At 56.1% G+C, this 22,732-nt stretch overlaps 2 protein-coding genes across 6 annotated transcripts in view; one reads left to right on the forward strand and one right to left on the reverse strand.

The window, feature by feature from the left end:
- The window catches only part of CLSTN1 (calsyntenin 1), a 79,672-nt gene extending 77,962 nt beyond the window's left edge, over positions 1-1,710 (forward strand). For all 4 annotated transcript variants that reach the window (XM_060141514.1, XM_060141516.1, XM_060141515.1 and 1 more), the window contains one exon: positions 136-1,710. In XM_060141514.1, coding sequence (XP_059997497.1) covers positions 136-345 — 210 coding nt within the window. In that variant the 3' untranslated portion in view covers positions 346-1,710. The remainder of the gene's footprint in view (positions 1-135) is intronic.
- The window catches only part of PIK3CD (phosphatidylinositol-4,5-bisphosphate 3-kinase catalytic subunit delta), a 29,876-nt gene continuing 8,782 nt past the window's right edge, over positions 1,639-22,732 (reverse strand). The window contains exons 3-24 of one of the 2 annotated variants that reach the window (XM_060141513.1): positions 16,015-16,187; positions 13,162-13,390; positions 12,832-13,061; positions 12,234-12,413; positions 11,769-11,918; positions 11,191-11,280; positions 9,969-10,190; positions 9,181-9,277; positions 8,947-9,077; positions 8,405-8,455; positions 8,156-8,323; positions 7,943-8,064; positions 7,602-7,745; positions 7,332-7,431; positions 7,007-7,185; positions 6,800-6,912; positions 6,496-6,574; positions 5,791-5,958; positions 5,082-5,205; positions 4,739-4,884; positions 4,435-4,567; positions 1,639-3,784 (exon numbers count right to left, since the gene is read on the reverse strand). In XM_060141513.1, coding sequence (XP_059997496.1) covers positions 3,647-3,784; positions 4,435-4,567; positions 4,739-4,884; positions 5,082-5,205; positions 5,791-5,958; positions 6,496-6,574; positions 6,800-6,912; positions 7,007-7,185; positions 7,332-7,431; positions 7,602-7,745; positions 7,943-8,064; positions 8,156-8,323; positions 8,405-8,455; positions 8,947-9,077; positions 9,181-9,277; positions 9,969-10,190; positions 11,191-11,280; positions 11,769-11,918; positions 12,234-12,413; positions 12,832-13,061; positions 13,162-13,390; positions 16,015-16,155 — 3,135 coding nt within the window. In that variant the 5' untranslated portion in view covers positions 16,156-16,187 and the 3' untranslated portion in view covers positions 1,639-3,646. Of the gene's footprint in view, positions 3,785-4,434; positions 4,568-4,738; positions 4,885-5,081; positions 5,206-5,790; positions 5,959-6,495; positions 6,575-6,799; positions 6,913-7,006; positions 7,186-7,331; positions 7,432-7,601; positions 7,746-7,942; positions 8,065-8,155; positions 8,456-8,946; positions 9,078-9,180; positions 9,278-9,968; positions 10,191-11,190; positions 11,281-11,768; positions 11,919-12,233; positions 12,414-12,831; positions 13,062-13,161; positions 13,391-16,014; positions 16,188-22,732 lie in introns of both variants that reach the window. The other variant, XM_060141512.1, reaches the window with a different exon arrangement.

Consider the following 22,732-nt stretch of genomic DNA (forward strand, 5'->3'; position numbering starts at 1 on the left):
TTGGTGAGGAGCCTAGTCTAGCCCCTCTTGCTGGGTCGTGGGATGTGGCTTCCAGCCGGTGGACAAACCCTGGGTCACCAGCTGGGGCGGGGGAGAGGCTGGATTCATCGCCTGGTCGCCGTGTCTCTCTGTCAGACATACGAGGACCAGCACAGCAGCGAGGAGGAGGAGGAGGAGGAGGAGGAGGAGGAGGAGGAGGAGGAGAGCGACGCCGGGGACGAGGAGGATGACATCACCAGCGCCGAGTCGGAGAGCAGCGAGGAGGAGGGGGTGGAGCCCGGCGACCGGCAGACTGCGAGCCGGCAGCAGCAGCTGGAGTGGGACGACTCCACCCTCAGCTACTGAGCCGCGGCCGTGCCCGCCCGCCGTCGCCTTCTTTCCTGCTTCAGGAGGCTTTGCTGTCATCCCTGTGCCCACCCCAAGGGTCCACGATGTACAGAGTCATCCTGGCCAGTAGGTCTGCAGAGCCTCCCCGTCGCCGATCTCCGCCCACGCTTGGTGTATAGGGCCATAGGCTCCCCCTTGCTCCCTCCCTTCGTCCGCCCTGCTCGCTCTTAAGTTATGTGAGGAGCTGACGCTCGCTCTGTGGCTGATGTCAACTCCAGAAAAGCTGCAGTGACTGGACTCCTTGACAAAGGGTTAGAGTTGCTCACTCCTACCTGGTAGTCCTTTTCTTTTTTTTTTTTTTAAAAAAAAGTTTTTATTTTTTCCAAACTAGTGCATGTATAAAATGGCAGAATGGGGTTAATATGTAGATGATGAACTGACTTTTTAATATTTTGTAAATAAATTGGGATTCCTCGTGTCTTTTGTGCTAGCATAATCCGGGGCTGGATGCAAAGTGGAGCGGAGACACTGAGCGTGGGAGGGGAGGGACCGGAGACCCTGCCCATCCCACCCCGCCCCCCACCCCGCCCCAAGATGAGGAGAAAGGAGCACAGACATTGATCTGCTGCCCGGCAGGAGGGGACCGGATGAGGGACCCCTCTTTGGAGGCTGGAAACGGCCAGGTCTTTTCTTTGGGATTCTACCCATTGAGGGCTGCAGGGAGCTGGGGTCCCTGGCCATGTTTGCTCCCTTCTCCAAGGACTGGCATTTCCTCATGCAGGAACCTGGACTCAGGTGCAGCCTTGGGGTCCATACTGAATAGATGCAGGTTTCCTTGCCGGTGAGAGTATGTTTCGATCATGTGGATGGTGCAGACCCTCTGACCACTTGGTCTGGAGACAGCAACAGGCCTGGGGGATCCGTACTCAGAACCTGGCGGAAATGACACCCAATGGCCTGAAGGCAGTGCTCGATTCCCCCGAGCACCTGCGCCCCTCCTCCCCAGAGCCCCCGGGGGGTGAAACCATGCCCAGTAGGTGGTGAAAGGAGAGAACCGCAGTCAGGAGCAAAAACCCCTACAGCACGTGGTTTTTAATTTACGTGTAAATTTTTAGATTTCTAAAACTGGGGGAAAATAATTTTGAACACTGTTCTGTGATCATAACTGCTAGTTTCGAGGACACTGCCAGCTGTCCTGTGTCGTGTGTGGCCACCCCTCCATGTACTGTCACCGTCGCTGCTCTGTTTAGACCGTGGATAGACGCTAATGCGTAGACGGGACCCTCCGCGCTGTCTGTAGCCGCCGTGGTATCACTTTTCAGATGTGTATATTGATGATAGGTCAGAAAGTGTATACATACAATAAAGTCTGTTCTAACTCCAGTGGGAGAGCGGTTTGTTTTGGGTCTTGTTTTCATCTTAATCCTGCATCCTCTTGTTTCTTTCTGAGCCAAGAACATAACATACCAAGGATTTTATTTCTTTTAATCTGTTTTTACCTCTCATTTCAAGGTTTCAGACTGTTGAACCTACATCAGTTATGCTGAACTCACCTTTCCCATACAGAAACATCAAATGATTTAAAAAAAATAGAAAATACTCTTCTCGTCAGGCACACAGGCCATGCACCCAACTGGCTATTGCTGTGTATATGCAGTGTGCTGCCCACACCACGAAGCACAGACTCGTCCAAATAAATAACAAGTAGACATAAACTCGGCTTTTCCTATTTCCAAACAGGTGGATGGGTCTGATGAATTCAGCACTTAGTTGGGAACCAGAGTCTGGTCAGTGGGGCTCTGTGGGTGGCATGGATTGCTATGGGCAGTGCCTCTCGGCCACCTCTCGTGAACCAAGAAACAGAGTTGGCACCTGGACTCTTCTGGAAGCCGTGCACCAGGCTGCTGACAGGGCAGCTACTTCTGGCTCTGCTGAGCCGTGCAAAGCCTTTTGAGAGGTAAGTGGTGTCGCCCCTGTGGGTCCCGAGTCGGCTGCTAATACATGAAGCTCACCTGTGGGCTTCCAGAAGCCCAGGTTCTTAGCCCCATCTCCAGAGTTGGCTCCAGAAGGCTGAGGGAGGCCCGGGAACCTGCATTTCTCGAGCTCCTCAGACGCACCTAAGGCTGAGCCTGAATCATTTCAAGCTAGGTACCGTCAGAGGAAAAGATGCCACCACACCCCTAACTCTCACGCTTCTGCTGCCTGGGTACTGGGAGCAGGTTCTCAAAGGTGAGCGTTGTGGAGAGGAGATCAGGTCTTTCATGACCTAAAACCTGCTTTAGGAGGAGGGAGGTTACATACAATTGCACAAAGTACTCGCACCTGCTTGTGTCTTGATCCATGACCAGGATGAGCTAAATCAAGCTCAGACCTTTTTAATGTGTCTCGAGGACCAGCGTGCACTATATGTGATGGGCACTGGGGCCTCTCTCCCGAGCCGTAGAGGTTCAGTAAAGTAGTTTGGCTATTTTTTTTCTCACCCGCAAACAAAATCACTTTACAGCAGAGATGAATTCCCGTACCCAGGAGTCGCTTTAAAAGTGGAAAGCAGGGCTTCCCTAGTGGTGCAGTGGTTGGGAGTCCGCCTGCCAATGCAGGGGACACGGGTTCGTGCCCCGGTCCGGGAGGATCCGACATGCCGCGGAGCGGCTGGGCCCGTGAGCCATGGCCGCTGAGCCTGCGCGTCCGGAGCCTGTGCTCCGCAACGGGAGAGGCCATAACAGTAAGAGGCCCACGTACCGCAAAAAAAAAAAAAAAGTGGAAAGCAATCATCCCTGAATCTAGAGGGTACCCAGGCCTCCTCTGGGGGCTGCCCAGAACTCAGTCAGTGGAGGGCACGCAGGTGGAGGGGGTGAACAGGCGTGGGTGCCCTGTCTGGACAGCAGGTACCGGGTCACTGCCAGGCACCAGGACCGGTGTAGCACGGCAGGAGCCTGGGGAGGAGGCAGCTCCCGGACGGGAGAATCATCTCTGCCGGCTCCAGACCCACCAGCTGGAAGACTTGAGGTCACAGATCCTCGGCGAGATGCGGCCTCGAGGTGCCGGGTTCACAGTGTCTTCCCATCAAAGCTCAGGGCTTGGATGGGGAAGTGGGAGGACGGTGCCCCTCCCCACATTAGGGTACATTTCCATGTATGGCTGTTTAGTTCCCGAAACATTTCAAGTCATAAATAAATAACCAGTGTAAACAAAAGGCAGTTGTGTAGGTTCTTTCCCAAGGATGCCGTCCAGCCTTTCAGGTCCCGGAGGGTGGCCGAGGGTGCCCGGCTCCCAAGACTGACAGCTCGGTTGTCTCCAGGCCCAGGGCTTGGACGGGCTGCTATTGCCTGTTATCTTTGGACACGTTGTGGGCCAGCCAGTTCACTTTGGTTTTCCAGCTCTCCCGGAGGGCTTCGTTAAACTTCACCCGGAAGTGCTTTAGAGCCTCCTCCTCCGTCTTCCCCAATGCCAGAGAATCCTGAGGCAAGATGGAAGCAATGGGCGTCCCACGGAGGGGCCTGGGCCCTGCTCAGCAGGGAGCCCCGTCTCCCTGCACCTCCACCCACTCTGGGCAGGTAACGCTCCCTCCTAAGAGAACTGCACCAAGGGAGCCAGGAGGGCGCCACCCAACACCTCCCCCGGGAAGAGCTCTTCGTGCCGACCCCAACCAAGGCGGCCCCTGCCCCGCCCCATCCTCAAAATAAGATGCCAACTTGAGCCCGGAGGTCTTGGCCCCAAAGGCAGGCGGCTTGGCCTTCTCCACTGGAAGCTGGCAAGAGGAAGAAGGGAGGGAGCAGCTTCTTCCCAGGAACTCGGGGGCCATGGCCCCCCCACCTCAGTCCCCGCCCCAGCGTCTCATAAACTGAAAAGACGCAGGAAGGAAAGACAGTTTTTAACCATGGAGGGAACCCTCTTGTACAAGTGGAAACGCCCGCAGCCTGCGGAGGACGGGAGGGTGGGCCAGAGCCGGTGGCTTCCTGCCAGACCCGGGTCCCAGGCCGGTGTGAACACACACGAGTCAGGAGGGCCCTGTGGGTCCACCACGCTCGGGGGTTGGGGGGGGTGGTGCCTCGAGGAGTCTGGGGCTCCCTGGTCTCCTGCCTGGCGGGGCCCTGCCCTGGCGTTTACCTTGAGGTACTGGATGTCTTTGGAGCAGCTGAGCTCAGGCAGGCCTGCCGCCCGCATGAGGGCAAAGAGGTGGAGAAAGAGCAGCCCGTGGCGCCGCAGGATGGTGTAGGCCCTTTCACAGTAGCCCCGGAACCTGTAGTGGGAGGTCAGGGAGCAGGCCCTGGGTCCTCCCGTCCCCCCGCACCCCAGCCAGCCGGCCAGCCCGCCCTCACCCTGGAAGGAGCCGCGCCCACAAAGCCCCAGCGTCCTCTGACTGACCGCCCCCGGCACCAAGGGGCATCTCGGGGGTCTGAGGCACCCTCACCTTTCAAATTTCTCACTATTATTCGTCTTCCCCTGCTGGATCACGTGCACAAAGTCATAGGTGAGGATGAACGGGACTCGCTCACGGTTGATTCCAAACTTGGTCTTGAAATTCCCCAGAAAGTGGCCGAAATCAATGTGGAACAGCTGAGGGGAGGGAAGAGCAAAGACCCAAAAGGAGTCAAAAAGGAGGGTGCCTCACCCAGAGGAGCCTGGGGAGGGAGAGGGAGCTGGAAGGGCTTGGATAGGGGGCTCTGCCAGCAGCCGTGTGCAGAGCAGAACGGCCAGCGGGCCAGCGCCGGGCGGCAGGCACCATGCTCACGGCAGCCCCACGCCACCCCTACCTGCCCGTTCTCTCGGATCATGATGTTGTCGCTGTGCCGATCGCCGATGCCCAGCACGTATGTGGCCACACAGTAGCCAGCGCAGGAGAGGGTGAACTCCTCAATGGCTCGATCCAGGGCCTCCCTGGGGGGCAGGGATGGAAACCACGGCCACACCGTTTTGCAGCTTCTTCTACCAAGAGGTGGTGTCTATGTCCCCTGCCCTTGAATCTGGCCTTGTGACTTGCTTGGACCAACAGAACATGGAGGAAGTGATGCTGGGCACCTTCCAGAGCCTGGGCCTTAAGACACCTTGCAGTTCCTGAACCTCCCCTACTGTCATGGAAGGAAACTGAGGCTAGAATGAGAAGCCACATGGAGAGAAGCCCCAGACGTGCAATCCTCCAGGCCCAGTCAAACTACCAGATGAGAGCAGTTGTGTGAGTGATTAAAGCAGAAGAACCACTCAGCTGAGCCAGCTCAAGTTGCAGATTTGTGGTTTAGGCCCCTAAGTTCGGGCTGGTTGTTATGCGGCAATAACTAACTGATACATGTGGGAACAGAGACCTGACCCGCTCCCCCACCCCCCCACCCCACAGCATCTATGGGATGGCCCTCAGCTGAGCCAAGAAGCCACAGAGACAGTCAAAGTCCCTCCTCCTTGCCTTTGATTCCCGAGGTCTGCCTCTTGGGAAGGAGAGGGCATCTGTCCCTTGGGCCTGAAACCTACCCAGGGTTCTTGGACTTGAGCCAGTTGAGCAGAGCATCCTTGTTGAAGGCAGCCGTGGCCGCCATGTTGCTCTTGTTCAGCTGGATGTTGGCGATGGTGTCTGAGTGAAGCACCACCTCGATGAGGCCTGTGTGGTCCCCGGTGGAGAGGCAGCCGTAAGGGGTCATCCTAGCCAGGTGGGAGGAGGGGCAGGTGGACACAGTGGTCAAGGGCTGTCCCAGGGGCTTCTTGACCCCGAGGAGCTTAACCCAAAAAGGCTGCAGGAGATGCTATTCAAGTTGCTGAAAAGAGGAGGCAGGTACTAGGGGCGAGCCCTTGACTCCCAGGGCTCCAGGGAAGGTTCCTTGGAGAGGCCACACCAGCACCCAAGATGCAGAGAGGAAGAGTCGGCACCGTGGCTGAACTCATGTTTGCTCAGAAAGAAAAATCCAGGTGGCTTGGAAGATGATGGGGCAGGAAGCCAGGGATGTTTGAGGCAAAGGGACCAATGGAGGGAGACAGTGCAAAGGGCCAGGGCTGGCCTTCTCCACCCTCATCCTGTGGCCCTACTGCCTCCCTGACCCCGAGTTTCAAACTGGTCCCTGCTCTTCTTAGAAGAGCCAGTCTTTTTTCCAGCTGAGGTGGTAATGTCAGCTTTGACAGGGGACCCCTCCGACGGGGTATGGTCCTAAGCAGGCACAAGTGGATGACGGGAGGGCCTCTCACCTCAGGTCCAAGCCCTCCTGCTTCCACAGAACGTCCATCAGCTGGATCATCTGCAGGGTCAGCATGTCCTGGCGGAGGTCTGTGCAGCCACCCCCGGGGAGGAAAGGCATGAGTTTCTGGTGGGTTCTCCAATCCCAGCCATGCCCAGGCCCCGGAGTCCCAAGACTCTGTGTTTTCGTCAGCTCGCCCTCCAGGAGATCTGCCCCTGGCCCCCACTGCAAGGTGCCCCCGCCGAGGGTAGCATGGCAGGGCGAGGGGAAGCCAAGGCCTCAGCGGGTCCCTGGCCGGGGCCCGGCCTGCTCACCGTCCCCGTTCTTAAAGATGATGCCCACGGTGCCATCGCTGCCCGCCTCCTCATTGCTGTACAGGACCCACAGGGGCTTCATCTTGGAGTCCATGAAGGTGCACTGCTCCACGCTGCCGGACGAGACCGCAGTCAGCAGCGGGCCCTCCTCAGGGCCTGGGGGGAGGGGAGGAGGTGGGGAGGCCCCGGCTGGGGCCTGGGGCTCACCAGACTTCAGCCAGCAGGGTGCTGGGGTCGAGCGGGGACTGCAGGTGGGAGAGGGCCTCCAGGTAGGTCTCCTGGCGCATGCACAGGTGCATCAGCTCCTTGGTCTGGGGCTTGGTGGTCTTCTGGGAGCTCACTTTGACGACGTCGTTCAGGGCTTTCAGCTTGCTCAGCGCTTCCCCCTGGCCAGGAGGATGGGAGGGCAGCGTGGGCCGGCTGGGAGAGGCAGGCTCCGAGCCTCGGCCTGGCCCACGCGGCTCTACAGGGGTCGGGGCAACTCTGCCCCAAAGCAGAGCCCAGGCAGGGGTGCGGGGGCCCCGAGCCTCACCTGCTTCATCAGCACCTTCATGTGATGGGTGCTGCCCCTGCAGTAGGCCTCCATGATGAGGCCGAAGCGCAGGGCCACCGAGGGCACGTGCATCTCGGAGCTGGAGGGAGGAAGAAGGGGCTGAGCCTCGCCTCGCCAGGCGGGGCCACACAGCCCCTCCCAGCCCGGCAGGACCCAGCCACCGAGGACACCCCGGCTGGCCGGCGGAGACGCGAGGCCCGCAGGCAAGAGGCCCCTCGTCCCCGTGGCCTTCCAGGTGAGTGCAGCTACCGCAGGTGCCAGAAGAGGAAGTGGCCGATCTTGCGATTGGCCAGGGCCCGGTCCAGCAGGAATTTGGTCAGCTCGCAGTCGAGGTAGGACTCGTACTTGAGCACCTGCACCAGCTGCAGCAGGTACTGGAAAAGCTCGTCATCCCTGCAGAGAAGGGAGGCTGGCTGGGGCCCGGAGCTTCACGGCTCGGGAGAGGGTCTGCAGCTGGCGAGGGGGCAGGGTAGGGGCGGGAGGCCAGCCTCACCTGAGCAGGCCCCCAGGAGAGGTCCCCAGCCAGTGGCTAGACCCGGGCCATTGGGGCAAAGCCGCCCTCTGAAGATGAGGAAGCCCGCGGGACTCACGTCAGTTTCCGCAGGGACTTGATCGCAAAGGAGCCCACGTGGCGGTCAGGGAAGCTGAAGTCCAGCAGCTCCAGGGCGCTCAGGACGGGCAGCTCGGGCCAGGAGCACAGCAGGTAGAGCATCTGGGGGGTGCCGGTGGTCAGGGCAGGGGGCGCAGGCTGCGGTCTGGCTCCAGACTCTGCCCCCTCCCCCGGCCCCGGCCCTGCCGCCCACCTGGGCCACGTCCTCGTGCTTGTTCCACTTGGTGACCAGCAGCAACCGGGCCAGCGCCTCGGGGAAGTGCTCCTGGATCTCGTGCCGCATCTTCCACACCAGGTCCTTCTCGTGCTCGTATAGCTCCCCGGACCCCCGGCGCTCCAGGATCTCCCGCAGCTGCAGCTGCTGAGGGGCACAGGTGGAGGTGGGGGGGCGGTGAGGGCTGCAGCCAGGTCCACGCCCCACCGCCCACGGCCCCCAGCTCACCTCCTCCTCCGTGAAGCGCCCGTGCTCCCCATGCCGCCCCAGCTCTAGGATCTGCAAGAGCGACCCTGCTGTCAGCGGCAACCCCGGGGCCTGGGCCAGCCTGGCCTGCGGGGCCCCCGGGGCGGGCGTCAACACCTCGGCACTGCTGACTTTGTGTGCCAGTGACTCTCAGTGGTGGGGACTCTCCCGCGTGCTGCAGGGCGTTTAGCAGCATCCCTGACCTCCGCCCATGAGATGCCAGGCGCATCTCTCCCACTAGTTGTGACAACCAAAAACGCCTTTGGACATTGCCCAAAGTCCCCTGGGGGGCAAAGCGGCCCCCGGTTGAGAATCACTGCTCTAGGACACATGAGGATTCCAGAGAGTCAAGGAAGCCCCCAAGCGTGTGTGGGCACCCAGCTCCCAGCCCGGGCAACTCACGGGGTGCAGGGACCATGTCCTGGGGAGCCCCAGAGGCAGGGTCAGGACAGTTAACCTTTAGCTTCGAGGTTTCTGGGCAGGGTGGGTCCTGGACCCCAAATGGCGAGGGCCCCCTCACTGACCTTGTCCAGGGCAGGGTAGTATACAGGGTGGGGGGCCACCTCAGGGAGAAAGATGACCAGGGCGGCTGCGCTCTCAGTGTTGGGGTTACTCCGCACGGTCCCACAGGGGTTCAGTAGCTCCCCTTTCTCGTCTGGATACAAGGACAGACGGAGTTGCAAGGGGAATGTCATCACGTGTGGGACCCACCTCCCCAATCCCCTGGCCTCTGCCTCTCCCTCCTGGCCTGGGCCAACCTGGGACGGAGGGCCACATGTAGAGGCAGCGCTCGCCGGTCTTGAGCTGGTTCTTGTAATCAAACAGCATGAGGTTGGCCCAGGCGATGGGGCAGTCCTGGGAGAGAAACCGGGCAGGTCACAGCCAGCCGCCAGAAAGCCTCCGTTTGCTCACCTGCAGGATGGGCCCAGCCAGACCATGCTTCCCACCCTTGCCCAGACTCCCTGTGAAGCAGCTGGCAGAGTCAGTCACCCCTCGACTCCCTTCTGCTCCCGGATGCATCCCGCTCTCGGCTTCTTGAGAAAGCTTCAAACAAACCACATAGGCCCTAGGGAGCTGGCCCAGCTCAGCTACGAGTGAGTCAGGGTGGCTCGGTGGTCAGTCACATCCTGGGCCCAGTGACTCAGTGCTCGACCACCACTCTGTCTCCAACTGGCTGCTGACTCAGGCCACCCCGCCCCCTGCAAGGACACTGCATTTGTCCTTCCAGGGCAGGGAGCTCCCTCCAGGTTCCCACAAGGACCAAAGGCCCAGGCCCAGATATTCCGAGTCACTGTGCTCATAAGCCCAGGAACCCAGCACCATCACATGGCAGGCAGGGGCGGTGGCTAGCGGGCGCGCGCGCGCGCGTGTGTTGTGTGTGCGCACGCACGATGTGGAGAGGCTGGGGTTCACAGGCCCTCCTGGACCCCATCCCCAGGCTGCATGCCAGCTGAGATGCTGGGAACAGGATGAGCAGTGGCCCCGGGGCGGGCTGCGGGACTGGACTGGGCCCATCACGGAGCGCCTCCCGACCGGCCCCACCCACCGCCTTCTTGGACTTCTTCTTGGTGGAGCGAGCCTTCTTGGCCTTCTCGATCACGGCGTAGAGCGCAAAGCAGAGGCGGGCCATGCGCGGTAGGTCGCAGATGTTGATGTCGAACTCCAGCCGCTGCTTCCACACAGGCTCTGAGCACACGCTCACCTCCGAGCTGGACACCGTCTTGCACAGCGTCTCGTTGCCGTGGAAGAGGCCGGCCTGCACCACCAGCTGGGGAAGGCACGGTGCGGGTGGCAGGCTGCAGAGGCCCAGACTCCCTCTTCCGCCGGGGTGTCCCTCCCACCTAAGGCTCGAATCTCCTCCTGAAAGGTCCTCATTTCACATGGGTCTGAACCCTCCCCCGCCAGGTGCTTGAAGGTGGTCCGGAAAAGGGAGGGCTGGCTGCCTGAGGGGGAGGTGTGGTCCTGGGGGGAAGGGGAGGGCTGCGTGGGCTGTGCTCCCCACTGACTGCGGGACCCTGGGGTGTGTTGGCTCCCTGCTCTGGGCCTCAGTTTCCCCATCAGGGCTCGGGAACTCCAGGGGCCCTTCTAGCTTAAGCACCCAAGGGTGCCCCTGCTGCTCAGAAGGGGCAGGAGCCCCTGTAGGCAGGGAAGGACTTAATGCCGCCTGCACATCTCGCCCTGCCTCCTCATGGCCCGGCCGCCCATGCAGCCCTCCAGGATTCACCCATGGGAGCCCACGCCTGCCCTGCTTGTGAAACTACCCCAACCAAAAAGTGCTCCCCAAAGAGCCCCGACCTCCTTGGACCCGGGTTTCCCGTCCTGCAAATGGGACGAGAAAACCTGCACCTCACAGGGCCGTCCTGAGGCCAGAGGAGGTGGGCGTGTGAACGACCCAGAGGTGGCCGTGGCCTTGGCCCCGGCCCAGCTGGAGCGGCTCCCCTTCTGCGCCTGTCACCTCCCAGGCTCTGCGGTTCCTCTATCCCTGGGCTGGGCCTGGCCCCACTACTTCCACCAAAGTCAATACCCAGAACTCGCTGGGCCCGGTTTCTCCGAATTGTCCTCTCTGGCCGGCTGGCCTGCTCCCCTCCCCCCTTCCTGTTTTGAAGCAGCTCATCACCACCCCCGGCAGGGATGCTGGGTAATGTGGTCAGGTGGCTTTCGTGTGACACCCCCCTCCTTCTTCCTCCGCCACCTCTCCAGGCCACAGCCACCGTGTTTGTGCAAAAAACACGCACTCCCCGGGCCCTTCCAGGCCCAGGAGCCCCTACCTTCATCCGCTCATCGGCATTCACTTTGCTGCCCTGGATCAGCTCGATGCAGAAAGGCTGCTCCAGGGACCACAGGGACACCGAGGCGGGCTGGGCGGGGTGGAGGGGAGAAGCGGGGGCGTTAAAGCAGGGGAATTCAGGGGAGGCTTGCGCTCCCGGCCGCTGCCAGGGCGCGTGGCCACCGCGGCGGCAAGGGTGTTGCAGATTCCTGCCCGCAACGCCATCCTTTACCAGAAAACCTGCCGTGCAGGCGCCCCAGGGGGCCCAAACCACCCCCCCCACGCAGCGCTGCAGGGCATGGAGTTCTGCCTACAGCACGGGAGACAGGAGGGGCAGGCAGCCAAGCGCCAGGCCTGGAGGCTGCCCCAGGAGTCCAGACAGGAGTCCGCCCCAGGAGTCCAGACAGGAGTCCACCCCAGCCCAGAGGCCCAACTCTCAATCCCGAGCAACCAGAAGGCATGAGACAAGGGACCCCTGGACCTATGGCTGGCCCAGGGCGATGCCCAATAGGCACCAGGGCTGGACCTCAGGTGGGAAGGAGGGCTGCAGGGGAGGGTAAGTGCAGGGCGCCAGCTCACCTTCTTCAGAGGAATGGGGGGCGGTTTGGCGCGTGGCTTTTGGACTTGGGGGGCGGGGTTGCTCTGCTCATCCCGCATGGCGAGGATGGAAGAGGAGTGCACCATGGTCAGGTGGGGGGTCAGCCCGCTGTGCAGGCAGCTGCAGATGTACTGAGATGGGGGGCGGGGTGAGTGGCTCCACTGTTCCCTGGACGACCGGCTACCCAGGGATGCCCCACGCTGGCCCCTGCCCACGCCAGGCCTTCTGGGGCCTCTCCTGCTGGCCCTTCCTGCCCCCGCCCACCTCCCTGTGCTCACGGGGAGAGCCAGCCCAGCAAGGGCGCACTCTCACCGTGACCCCCAAGGTCTGGCTTGTCGGGCTCGAGAGGGGCCGAGGACCAGCTCCCGCCCCCCCGCCGCCCCAACCCAGGCCCCAGGCCAGGACTGCAGGGAACCCAGGAACCCCTCCCGGACCCCAGGCCTCACCTGGAACTGGCAGAGGGGGTGGCTGCCATACAGGTACTCGTGCTTCCCGTTCACCTGCAGTGTGTAGTCCTCGGGCTGCTCTACCAGCGGCTGCCGGAACACCGTGGCCTTCTTCCGGAGCGCGCAGGCCATCAGTGCCAGGGGCACATCCTTGGTGGACACCTGGAAGGTGAAGCTCTCCTAGGGGGAGGAGGGAGGGTCAGTCCTCCACGCCTGCGAAGAGCCCACGGGGTTCTGGGGCACAGCGGGTGGGCTGGCCCGTCTGCAAGTATTAGGCGCCCCTTGCCCCCTGAATGTGAGCTCCACGACGGCAGGCTCTGAGGATGGCACGTGGCCGACACCAGGAAATACCTGTTGGATGCGTGAGTGGACCGAGGACCAAAGCCTCTTGGTCACTCTGCCTTGTGGAACTCGCCGGGTGGGACGTTTGGCCAAGCCCCTCGTATGCAATGGATACCCTACAAATACCACCCGATGTTGCTGGGAGGAGGATGAACTGGGGAGGCTGGTGGGTGACCGGGAGTCTCACAGGGGAAGTGTCCCCCGTGGACACGGCAGCCTGCATGCAGCACACGGGCCGGCGTGAGGCACCGCTCACCTCGCTGCCCTCGAACTTGACGTTGACGAGCAGGGCCCGGTTGGGGACGCGCAGGGTGCCCGGCCCCCAGCTCCGCGCCGAGGGCTCCAGCTGCAGGGGGAAGCTGTACTGCAGCCAGGCCTCCCAGCCCAGCTGCTGCCGGTGCGCGGCCACCTCCTCGCAGAACTGGCGCATCTTGGCTCGGAAGTCATTCACCTCCGGGTCTTGCAAGGAGTCAAACTCGTGGAGGCCTGAGGGGCAGGGGAGCCGGGTCAGCGTGGGGCTCGGGGGCGGGGCGGGGGCGGGGGGCAGGCCCGGCGGAGGTGGGACGGCCTGGCCTCGGCAGGGCACCTTTGCCGATGAGCAAGCTGATCTGCGAGTTGATGAGCTTCTTCACCCGGTCACCCTCGCGGGCCACCAGGCGCAGGACGGGCAGGAAGGGCTGGATGTCGCACAGCCGCCGCTGCTCGTCCTCCAGCTCCTGCTGCTCCGCGGTCTGGTTGACGCAGGTGAACACGTAGGCCTCGGGGTCACTGAGCATGTGGAACAGCGGCTCATACTGGGCTCGGTGCCACAACACCTGGAAGGGAAGTGGCCGGTCAGCTCCTCCCCTACGGTGGGCGGGGCCCCAGGGAGCCGGGAGGCGGGTGGAGGCTGGTCTCACGACCCTGGCAAGGGGGCAAAGGCAAGATCCCAGGACCACCACAATGCTCTCTCCGTCCCTTGAGCATTGACCACAGGGTCACTGGGAGTCGCCGTCCCTGCCCTTCTACGAACGGGGCCAGGTAGGCTGTAAACCTGGAGCAGAGCGGTGGGCCCTGCGGTCTCGCCTGTAGGCTACCCTGCGAGATGGCCGTCCAGACTTGACGTCCAGGCAACCAGCGAATCGTTCCTGGTTCATCACCCTGGTCTTTAAATGATGGCAAGTAATTCAGAAAAGTTTCACACACCGAGGGGGCCATAAACGCCTCCGCGGGCTGTGTCCAGTACGTGGCCTCGGGGTGAGGACTCCCCAGGGATCACAGGAGCGCCACTGGAGCACCAAGTGTTAGTGCAAAGGTGCTCACCGCTGAGTCACAGAGAAGATGGAAAAGGAGAACAGCTCTATTTTTCTTCCACGGGGGATCCATCAATGCAAACGGATAGCACAGGCGTGTGACCCAGAATCTAAGGATACCTGTACCAATGCACACAGGGCTCCCACATACAGCATTAAGTGGGAAAAGACCCCAAGCTATAGAACAGCAGTTGTAATTCAAGCTCATTCCCATAAAAACGATGATAAACGTATTAACTACTGCAAGCTACAGTCTGCCAAGTTACCGGAAGACAGACGCACCCATTCACTTACACACCGTCTATGGCTGCTTCAGGCCTACAGCGGCAGAGTTGAGTAGTTGTGACAAACACCATATGGCCAGCAAAGCCTAGAATATTAACTGTCTGGTCCCTGGTATAAATTAAAATATTAAGAAATTGAAACTGGGGACTTCCCTGACGGTCCAGTGGCTAACACTTTGCCTTCCGATGCAGGGGGTGAGTTCGATCCCTGGTCGGGGAACTAAGATCCCACATGCCTCTCGACCAAAAAATATAAAAACAGAAGCAGTACTGTAACAAATTCAACAAAGACTTTAAAAATGGTCCACATCAAAAAAAAAATCTTAAAAAAAAAAAGAAATTGAAATTGAACTGGGATATGAGGTGAGACTGCTAAGACCGATGTGTTTTATATTTCTGTGGTATTTGGAAGTTTAATAATATGCATGTAGAGCCCTGTGAGGAAAAAGATTAAAATGATATTTACACAAGATTAATAACATGAAAAGGATGTTACAATGTTAACTCAGAAAAAAGATATAAAAATTCATAATCAGAGCTATCACCAAAAAACACTGCATAGAAAAGAAAATAGGAAACAGCCAAAGTGTTAACTGTGCTTGTCTCATACGGCTGGATCATGGGTAATTTTTTCCTTCTACTTTTTCTTATTCTCCTAAATTTCAATGTGTCCATAGTACTTTTGAAATGGAAAAAAAGAAATTTCATTTTTAAAGAAACACCCAGGAAGGGAAGATTAAAACACAAAACAAAACAAAACAAAACTCAAGTATGGTCCATTGCTTCTCTCCTTTTTTTTCTGCTCCCAAGTATAGCTTTTCAAATTCCGGGCTAAGGCCTTGTCCTCTGCCATGACCCATTAAATCCCACACTTTGCAAGTGGGATAAGCCCTTTGAAAGGTCACAAGACAAGATGTACCAAATACCATCCAGATATTTCATCCTTTGACTCAGTAATCCACGATGAAAATTATTCAACAAAGCCAAAAACCATTTGCAAAGATGATGTTGACTATGATGACAGCTCTGAAGACAAAAGACCGGGAGAACTCAAGCGGCCATGCATGGGGTGTGGTTTCAAACGTGATGGCACAGTCATGGAGAGGATGAAAGTTCACCCTGGGAACCAGCACCCTGAAGCTTTCACAGGAATCTAGGAAGGGTAAACGTGCCATGATAAAGGCGGGAGCTGAATTTGGAAAGCTAGGTGGATTTCAACTGTGAGTTTTTAAACAATTCTTGGACATTATTTTTATCTTTTAATTTTTTTTTTTTTTTTTTTGGCCGCGCCACACTGCTTGCGGGATCTTAGTTCCCTGACCAGGGCTTGAACCTGGGCCCCGGGCAGTGAAAGCGTGGAGTCCTAACCACTGAACTTCCAGGGAATTCCCATATCTTTTTTTTTTTAATTTACTTGTTTTATAATTTATTTTATTTTTTAAGATTTTTGGTTGTGTTGGGTCTTCGTTGCTGTGTGCGGGCTTTCTCTAGGTGCCACGAGTGGGGGCTACTCTTCGTTGCGATGCGCGTGCTTCTCATTGTGGTGGCTTCTCTTGTTACAGAGCACGGGCTCTAGGTGCGCGGGCTTCAGCTGTGACTCGCGGGCTCTAGAGCTCAGGCTCAGGAGTTGTGGCGCACGGGCTTAGTTGCTCCGTGGCATGTGGGATCTTCCTGGACCAGGGCTCGAACCAATGTCCCCTGCATTGGCAGGCGGATTCTTAACAACTGTGCCACTAGGGAAGCCCCCCCCCATATCTTTTAAAATTCATAGCTGAGGATCTCAAATCGGAGAGTTGCAGAGTCCATCTGTCTGCTTCTCTGAGTTCCAAGCTCTGAGAACTAGTTTTAAGGTCAAGATCGTACCTTCTTGATGGTGCTGAGGTTGGCATTTCGGGACACAGGGAAGTTCAGATAGACCCCCGTGGGCAGCAAGAAATCAACGGCCACGCTCTGATTCTCCTCCTTGGTCCAGAATTCCATGGGGCAGTCAACCCCGGGGGGCATCCTGCTCTTTTAATTCTCGGATACCAATCGTCCTGCAAAGGAAGCAAAGGCAAAGTGAGGCCCTAAGGTGTGCTGGCTGAGTTCTTTAGTAGGACCCTTTGGAAAACAGGATTTCAGCGCTTTTGTCAGCAGGAAGCTTGGGATGGAGTCCCAGCCGGGAGGTGGCTTGTGCCTCCTGCTGCCCCAGGCCACTGTCTAGGCTGAGCTGCCGGCACTCCGTCTGCATCCTTCACGGCGGTGCCCCCAGTTTAAACCGCCAACAAACCCATGCCAAGTCATTTTTTCTCAGGAACACACACACGTGGGAGACCTCACCATGGCCACCAGCCGGCAAAGATGGAAAATGGCAGGATCACTGGGCAGACAACCCCAGACTTGAGAGGGAGCGAAGGACGACGTTCTTTGAAACTTTTTGACCAGAAACCAAATGGCTTGAAAATGGCTTTAGCCATCAAACAAGCTGTTGAACTATCTCAGCCATACCAAACCCACTGCCCGGTAAGTAACAAAATGTTACAGACACAATAAGAGGTCTTTGAGTCTCTCTCCCACTCAGGGTTACCACCACCTGGATTCTGGTTGTTTATAGTTTCCATGCATGTTTTTATCCTTTTATTATACTAAAATGTGTCCACAAACAATTCCTAATATTTTTCCATGCTTTAAAGCATTGTATGATTACTGAGTCTTCTGCCCTTGTTTTTGCCACTCAACGCTGCAATCTAGATTTATCCATGCTGATACATGTAGCTCTAGTTCATTCATTTTAACTCTTGGGAGATATTTCACTGTGTAAGTACACGACAATTTATTTACCCCCCTCTCTTGCTAAGGGACCTCAAGGTTTGTGTCTACTCATGTTGGTTATTACAAATGATGCTGCAACGTATATTCTTGCACACGTCTCCTTGTGTACAAGTGAGAGTCTTGGTGAACACTGTCTAAGAGAAATATGATGTGAGCCACACGTGGAATGTCAAAGGTACCAGTAGCCACATTTTTAAAAAGTAAAAAGACACAGATAAAATTCAGTTAGTAATCTATTTTATTTAACTCAATATATCCAAACTATGGTCATTTCAATGTTATCAGTACAGAAAAATTACAAGATAGTTTACATTTTTTTGGTGCTAAGTCTTTGAAATCTGGTGTGTATTTTACACTTACAGGACAATTCGGACGCTAGGTTTTCATCAGAAGTATTTCATCTTATGTAGATTTCATACAATTAACAGGTTAAAAAAGTAGGTTCACAGACTCAAGTTGTTCCAAATATACTAAAAAGTTTTCCAATAACCAAATCGAGTATGAATTCTTATGTTTAAATGAATTAAAATTAAATAAAATGTTTAAAAATTCCATTCCTCAATCATACTGTCCACATTTCAAGTGCTCAAGAAATACATGTGGCTGGTGGCTGCCATACTGGGCAGTGCAGGTAGAGGGTATATGCCTAGGAGTGGAATTGTCAGATCATACGTATAACCTACGACAGGTATAACCATATCCTTAACTTTTTAATCTCCGTATCTTTGCCAGCACTTGGTACTGTCAGATTTACTCATTTCTGCCAATCTGGTGGGCGTGAAATGCTCTCTTGTTTTAATTTGCATTTCTCTGATTATCCATAAAATGTTTACCTTCTGCAAATATCCAGCTTATAAACTTTGCCCATTTTTTCTGTGGGGTTGTCTTTTTCTTACTGCTTTGCAGGGTTTCTTACATTCTCTAGCTTCAGTTCTTTTGTTGCTTGAGTGAGTTGGCAATATCTGATTTGAGTCATCTTTTCACTTTGTTTATGTGTCTTGTTAAGGAGCAGAAGTTTTGAATGTTGATGTAGGCAAATCTTTTTCCTTCATGTTTTATCATTTTTATTCTTTAGACAAATACTTCCTTACCCTAGGGTCACATCCTCTGAGATTTAAGTGACTTTTTAAAATAGTTGAAAGGAAGTGTTTAGTTTGAGAGAGCTGTTCTTCTGGTGGCTCTGCCAGCTGGCTCCAGGCCTCACCCTCAGTTACATGCAGAAGCTGCTCTGAGCAGCAGGGCAGCATGTCACCCTGTGCTACCATGTTACCACTGTTGGGATCCACTTCCTCTGGTTGTAAAACCACATCCTACTTTGGGTTCCTCTTTCTGAGAACGGCCAGGCCAAAGGCTTTTTTTTTTTGACTCAGAATGTGGAGGACAGTCAGGAATTCTGGAAAATCCATTTACAGTGCTTTGGCCAAGCTCAGGAAGGCATCTTTGGCCACTCAGTCCTGAGGCTAAGATGAGCGCATGCAGCAGGAACTCCCCAGGACTCTAGCCAAAGGGGTGGATGGGGTACCTCAGCGCTGTGGAAACGAAGCCTTCGACTACACTCATCCATCTGGGATGCAGGGAAACACGTTGATATTAAAAACTCATTCCTAAAAGAGGAAGGCTCAGGATAGTGTGGGCAGGACAGAATCAAATACCAGAGAGGGGACAGGAGAAGGATGGGAATTCTTTCCCTCTCTGTGGGCCCAGGACCCAGGATGCAGCTGCTAACAAGCCCCAGCTCTCCATGAAGCCCAGACCTGTCGCTCTCAGTGTGTATGGGACACAGATGTCAGCTAATCCCGAGGCTTTAGAACTGCTCCAAGAATGCGGATTGGTACAACCACTTTGGAAAACTGTTGAGCAGTATCTACTAAAGGTGAACACATATGCCCTACGACCCAGCAATTAATTCCGGAAACGCCAGCACAGGTGCGCCAGAGGAAGCATACAAGAGTCTGGTACCGCTGTTCCTAGTAGCCCCCAAACAGAAACTTCCCAAGTGCTCATCAGCAGTCGAATGGAAAAATAAACTGTGGTTTCCTCTCCCGATGGAATGTTATGTTAGCAGTGAGAGTGGATGATCTATCAATTCAACAATATAAATGAATCTCACACATATAAGGCTGAGAGAGAGACGTCAGGCACAGAAGAGTATGTGCTCAAGCTCCCATTTATATGGAGAACAAGCGCTGGCAGAACTAGTCTATGTTGGCAGAAGAAGAGATAGGGGTTACCTCGGGTGGAAGGCAGTTTACCCTGGGGGAGAGTGGCACAGGGGTGCTGGTAACTTTCGGTTTCTTGATCTGGGAGCTGGGGACCTTCCACAAACTCAGTCCAAGTGGCTCAGATGGGTTGACTTCTCTCCTGGCTCCCGGAGTGGCCTGAGACCCAGGCCCAGCCTTTCAGAGCCCTGCATTTCCCCTGGCCACAGGGACTGGGTTGGAAGCAGGAACGGGACGTAGCCCCAGCCAACTGTCATACCTCTCTGGCTACAGTGATTCTAGGATGGACATGTGACTGTGAAGTCAATCCCACGGGTTTTGACATCTGGACTTCTTTGGGGACTTTCTCCTGGGAGAACAGAAAAGACAGAATATCTACCAGGAGCTGCTGGTGACCACCCGCTGCTCTGAGGGGTGGAACCCGAGAAAGGACCAACGTGGAGGAAAGCAGAGCTCAGTATGGAAAGTGAAGCAGGGTCCCGAGGACAGCCTTTGATTCCCTGGATCCAGCCATGCCTGAAGCTACACTCTACCTCTAGAATTTTCAGTTCTATCAGCCAAAAAACCCGCCCCAGCCCCGCCTTTTTGTTGTTAACTTAGAGCAGTTTGAGTTGGATTTTCTATCACTTGCAGCTGAAAGCATTTATTTCCATTAATAGAGCAGCACATTCCATTTTTGGAAGCTTCTAGTGTTAGAAATTTCTTCCCTTGGACACTGGCCCACCTCTAAGAGCCAGCCCTGTCCTTTGTGCTGCCACCTAGAGGCACACGGAGTCGTTATCTGACGGCTCTTCTGCGGGATGGTGGCCCCAGCACCTCTGTTCTCCCTACAGAGCAGATTTAGACCTTTTGCCGAAGTTTGGCTCTCCAAGAAAGCAAGATGCTCCAGATGGGGCCCGGCAGGCCAATGGTAGGAGAACGTTCTAGTCACCAAACTCCCATTTGTTTGGCCTAAAAGTGTATCAGGCTCCCCTCCCCCGCCTCCCCTTCCCACCGAAAGTTCTTTGGTGGCCACATCACCAAGTTTGCTGGCTGCCAACCCTCCAGACACTTCTCACAGTAAGCCAGGATCTCCCAGTCTGTACAGGAACACTAACTTCCTGAATCTAGACGCAGGAACTCACAATTATTCTCGGTAATTTCATCTCATGGAAATAATCAGCACTCATGTATTATTGGATTTGACATTTTGTATATATCACTTAACCTGAGATATTTTAGTTTATTCGACTAGTATTTATTAAGTGTCAGGAATCGTGCGAGGTGCTGGGAACACAGTGGTGAATGAGACAAAGGGTCCCTCCCCAGAAGGCGCTTACACACCAGCAGGGGAGACACAGTAGACAAGAAGGATGTTCCCGCGTTGTATCAATGCGGTGAAGGACAGAGTGTCTAGTGACGACGTGATGGAGGACAGCAAGAGGGGCTACTGCATATAGGGAGGCCGAGAAAGGCCCCTCTGAGGGGAGGACACTGGGGCAGAGGGCCAGGGTGAGCCATCGCGTCCTGAGCCGACAGAAGGCGGGCCCTTGCCGCTGGAGCGTAGGGGAGGGTGGGGGATGAGATGGGCTGAGGAGGTCAGCAGGGACCAGTCCTGCAGAGCCTTTACAGGGGAAGCACCTGGCTTTCACTCTAGGAGCGATGCAGTGAGTGCACAGCCCTAGAGGGTTTTAGGAAAGGGAGCCACCAGATCCTATTTGCATCTGAAATGATGCTGGAGGGCTGCAAGCATGCAGGCGAGAATGTAGGGCAGCTCGTGCCACAGATGACTGTGCCTTGACCCAGGAGGAGGAGATGGAACTGGAGAGGGAGGGAATCAAGGTACATCTATGAGCTGGTGGCGGGGTGCGCGGTGCGGGGGCGTCAGGTGGGGGACAGTGAGAGAAGGAGCAAGGATAACAGGCAGGTTTGGGCTTGGGAGACTGCATGGCTGGTGGATATTTACAGAGATGGCAAAGTGTAAGGGAGAAACAGATTTGCAGGGAACTGAAACAGCAAGAGCTCCATTTCAGACATACTGGATCTGAGCTGCTTACTGAACATCCCAATGGAGACAGCCAAGGGGCAACGTCCCAGTTTGCAGCTCAGGGGAGAGGTCTTAGGGGTCACAGAGATATCATTTGGGATCAGTAGACCGCACACACATGTGGAGCCATGGGGCCAGGAAGGTAAGTAAGGGTCACGACCACCCTCAAGGCACTAAAGTGGGATGGACCAAAGAAGAACCAGGAACAATCCTTCTCACTCTGTCATGCAGAATCTTGAGAGAGGCTTCCTCTGTCCGTCCACATCCGAATCGTTAATAAAATAGTAAAGAAAACTGGGCAAGAAGGAGCTCGCTTCCTTTCACCTTCCCACTTCTGGCCCACACGATCCACAGAACAGCTGCGCGGCAGCAGAGTCATCCTGGCCGGGGTGGGGCGCCGGGGGTCTCTGTCACCAGCCCTCTGCGAGCTGTTCCTAGACATTCCCAGGTAGATGCACCTTCTCTGGCCTGAGGTTGAAGAACAGTTTCTCAGCTGTGAAGGTCTGAGGGGTCTGACCTCCTGAGTCCTGAGCGGCCGGCAGAGGAGTTTCTCTAAAGATTTCGATACAAGGACATCTGCCACCACCATCCTTCCCCACTGGCAGCAGGGAACGCCTCAGGGGGCCCTAAGTTATTTCTAAGGGAAAAGGGCAAGCAAGGGATGTAGAATCCCACAAATGCTTCTTCAGGACTAGGAGTGACCTTGCAGCCCACAGAGTCCCCCTGGGCTGGCAGACCAGCTGGCTGATGGCTTGTCCCAAGCTCAGGACTGCCGAAGGATCCCTTTCTTTCCTGTTGAAACGCCACCATTTTGGGGCTCTGAGCTGGCGTCTCCCGAGTCTGTTAGACTTCTGCCTCTTTCCAGTAGCCGTCACAAATGTGGCTGACACACTGACCGGGAGATGCTGCCCAGCCTTTGTCAATGTAAAGACAGGCTTTTTGGTGCCTAGGGAACAATCACATGCCCTGGGGAACAGCTTCCCAAGGGAACACGAGTCACTCTCAGCAGGGGACAGGCAGTGGGAAAAGAAGGGAAGTTGTGTCTTGCTTGTCTGAGCGATAAACATCCTCCTCCCTGAGGGGACGCCCTGGGCAAAACATGCCCTGTACCTTCCGATGTTATCCTAAAGCAAGAGTCTAGAGGTCCCCCTGGACGGCTCCTATGAACCTGTATAGAGAGAGATGTTCGTGTCCTTAACCTGAGGACAAAACATCTGTCCAATGCCTGGATTTCAGAGCCCAAAGTTACAACCTAGTTAGCCCAAGGGAAGGAGCCTCAGTCACAGAAAGTTGTAGAAGGTAGTTACGCACACAGTCTAAGTATCTACCATCCACCCAGGCTGGGAGGATGTGAGACCAGCAGCCATGTGACAAGGGGCAGGGGGCCACAGGGGCCGGCCTTCCACATCACGCTGAACAGAGCAGAGTTCACATTGGGCCTCTTGACCCGGGTTTATTTCCAGGACTTCTCGGCCTCAAAAAGTCCTTCTAATCAAGTGCTGTTTCCGGTCAGTCTCCCACGGAG

Source organism: Lagenorhynchus albirostris, chromosome 2 (assembly GCF_949774975.1).
Source record: "Lagenorhynchus albirostris chromosome 2, mLagAlb1.1, whole genome shotgun sequence".
Taxonomy (NCBI): Eukaryota; Metazoa; Chordata; class Mammalia; order Artiodactyla; family Delphinidae; genus Lagenorhynchus; species Lagenorhynchus albirostris.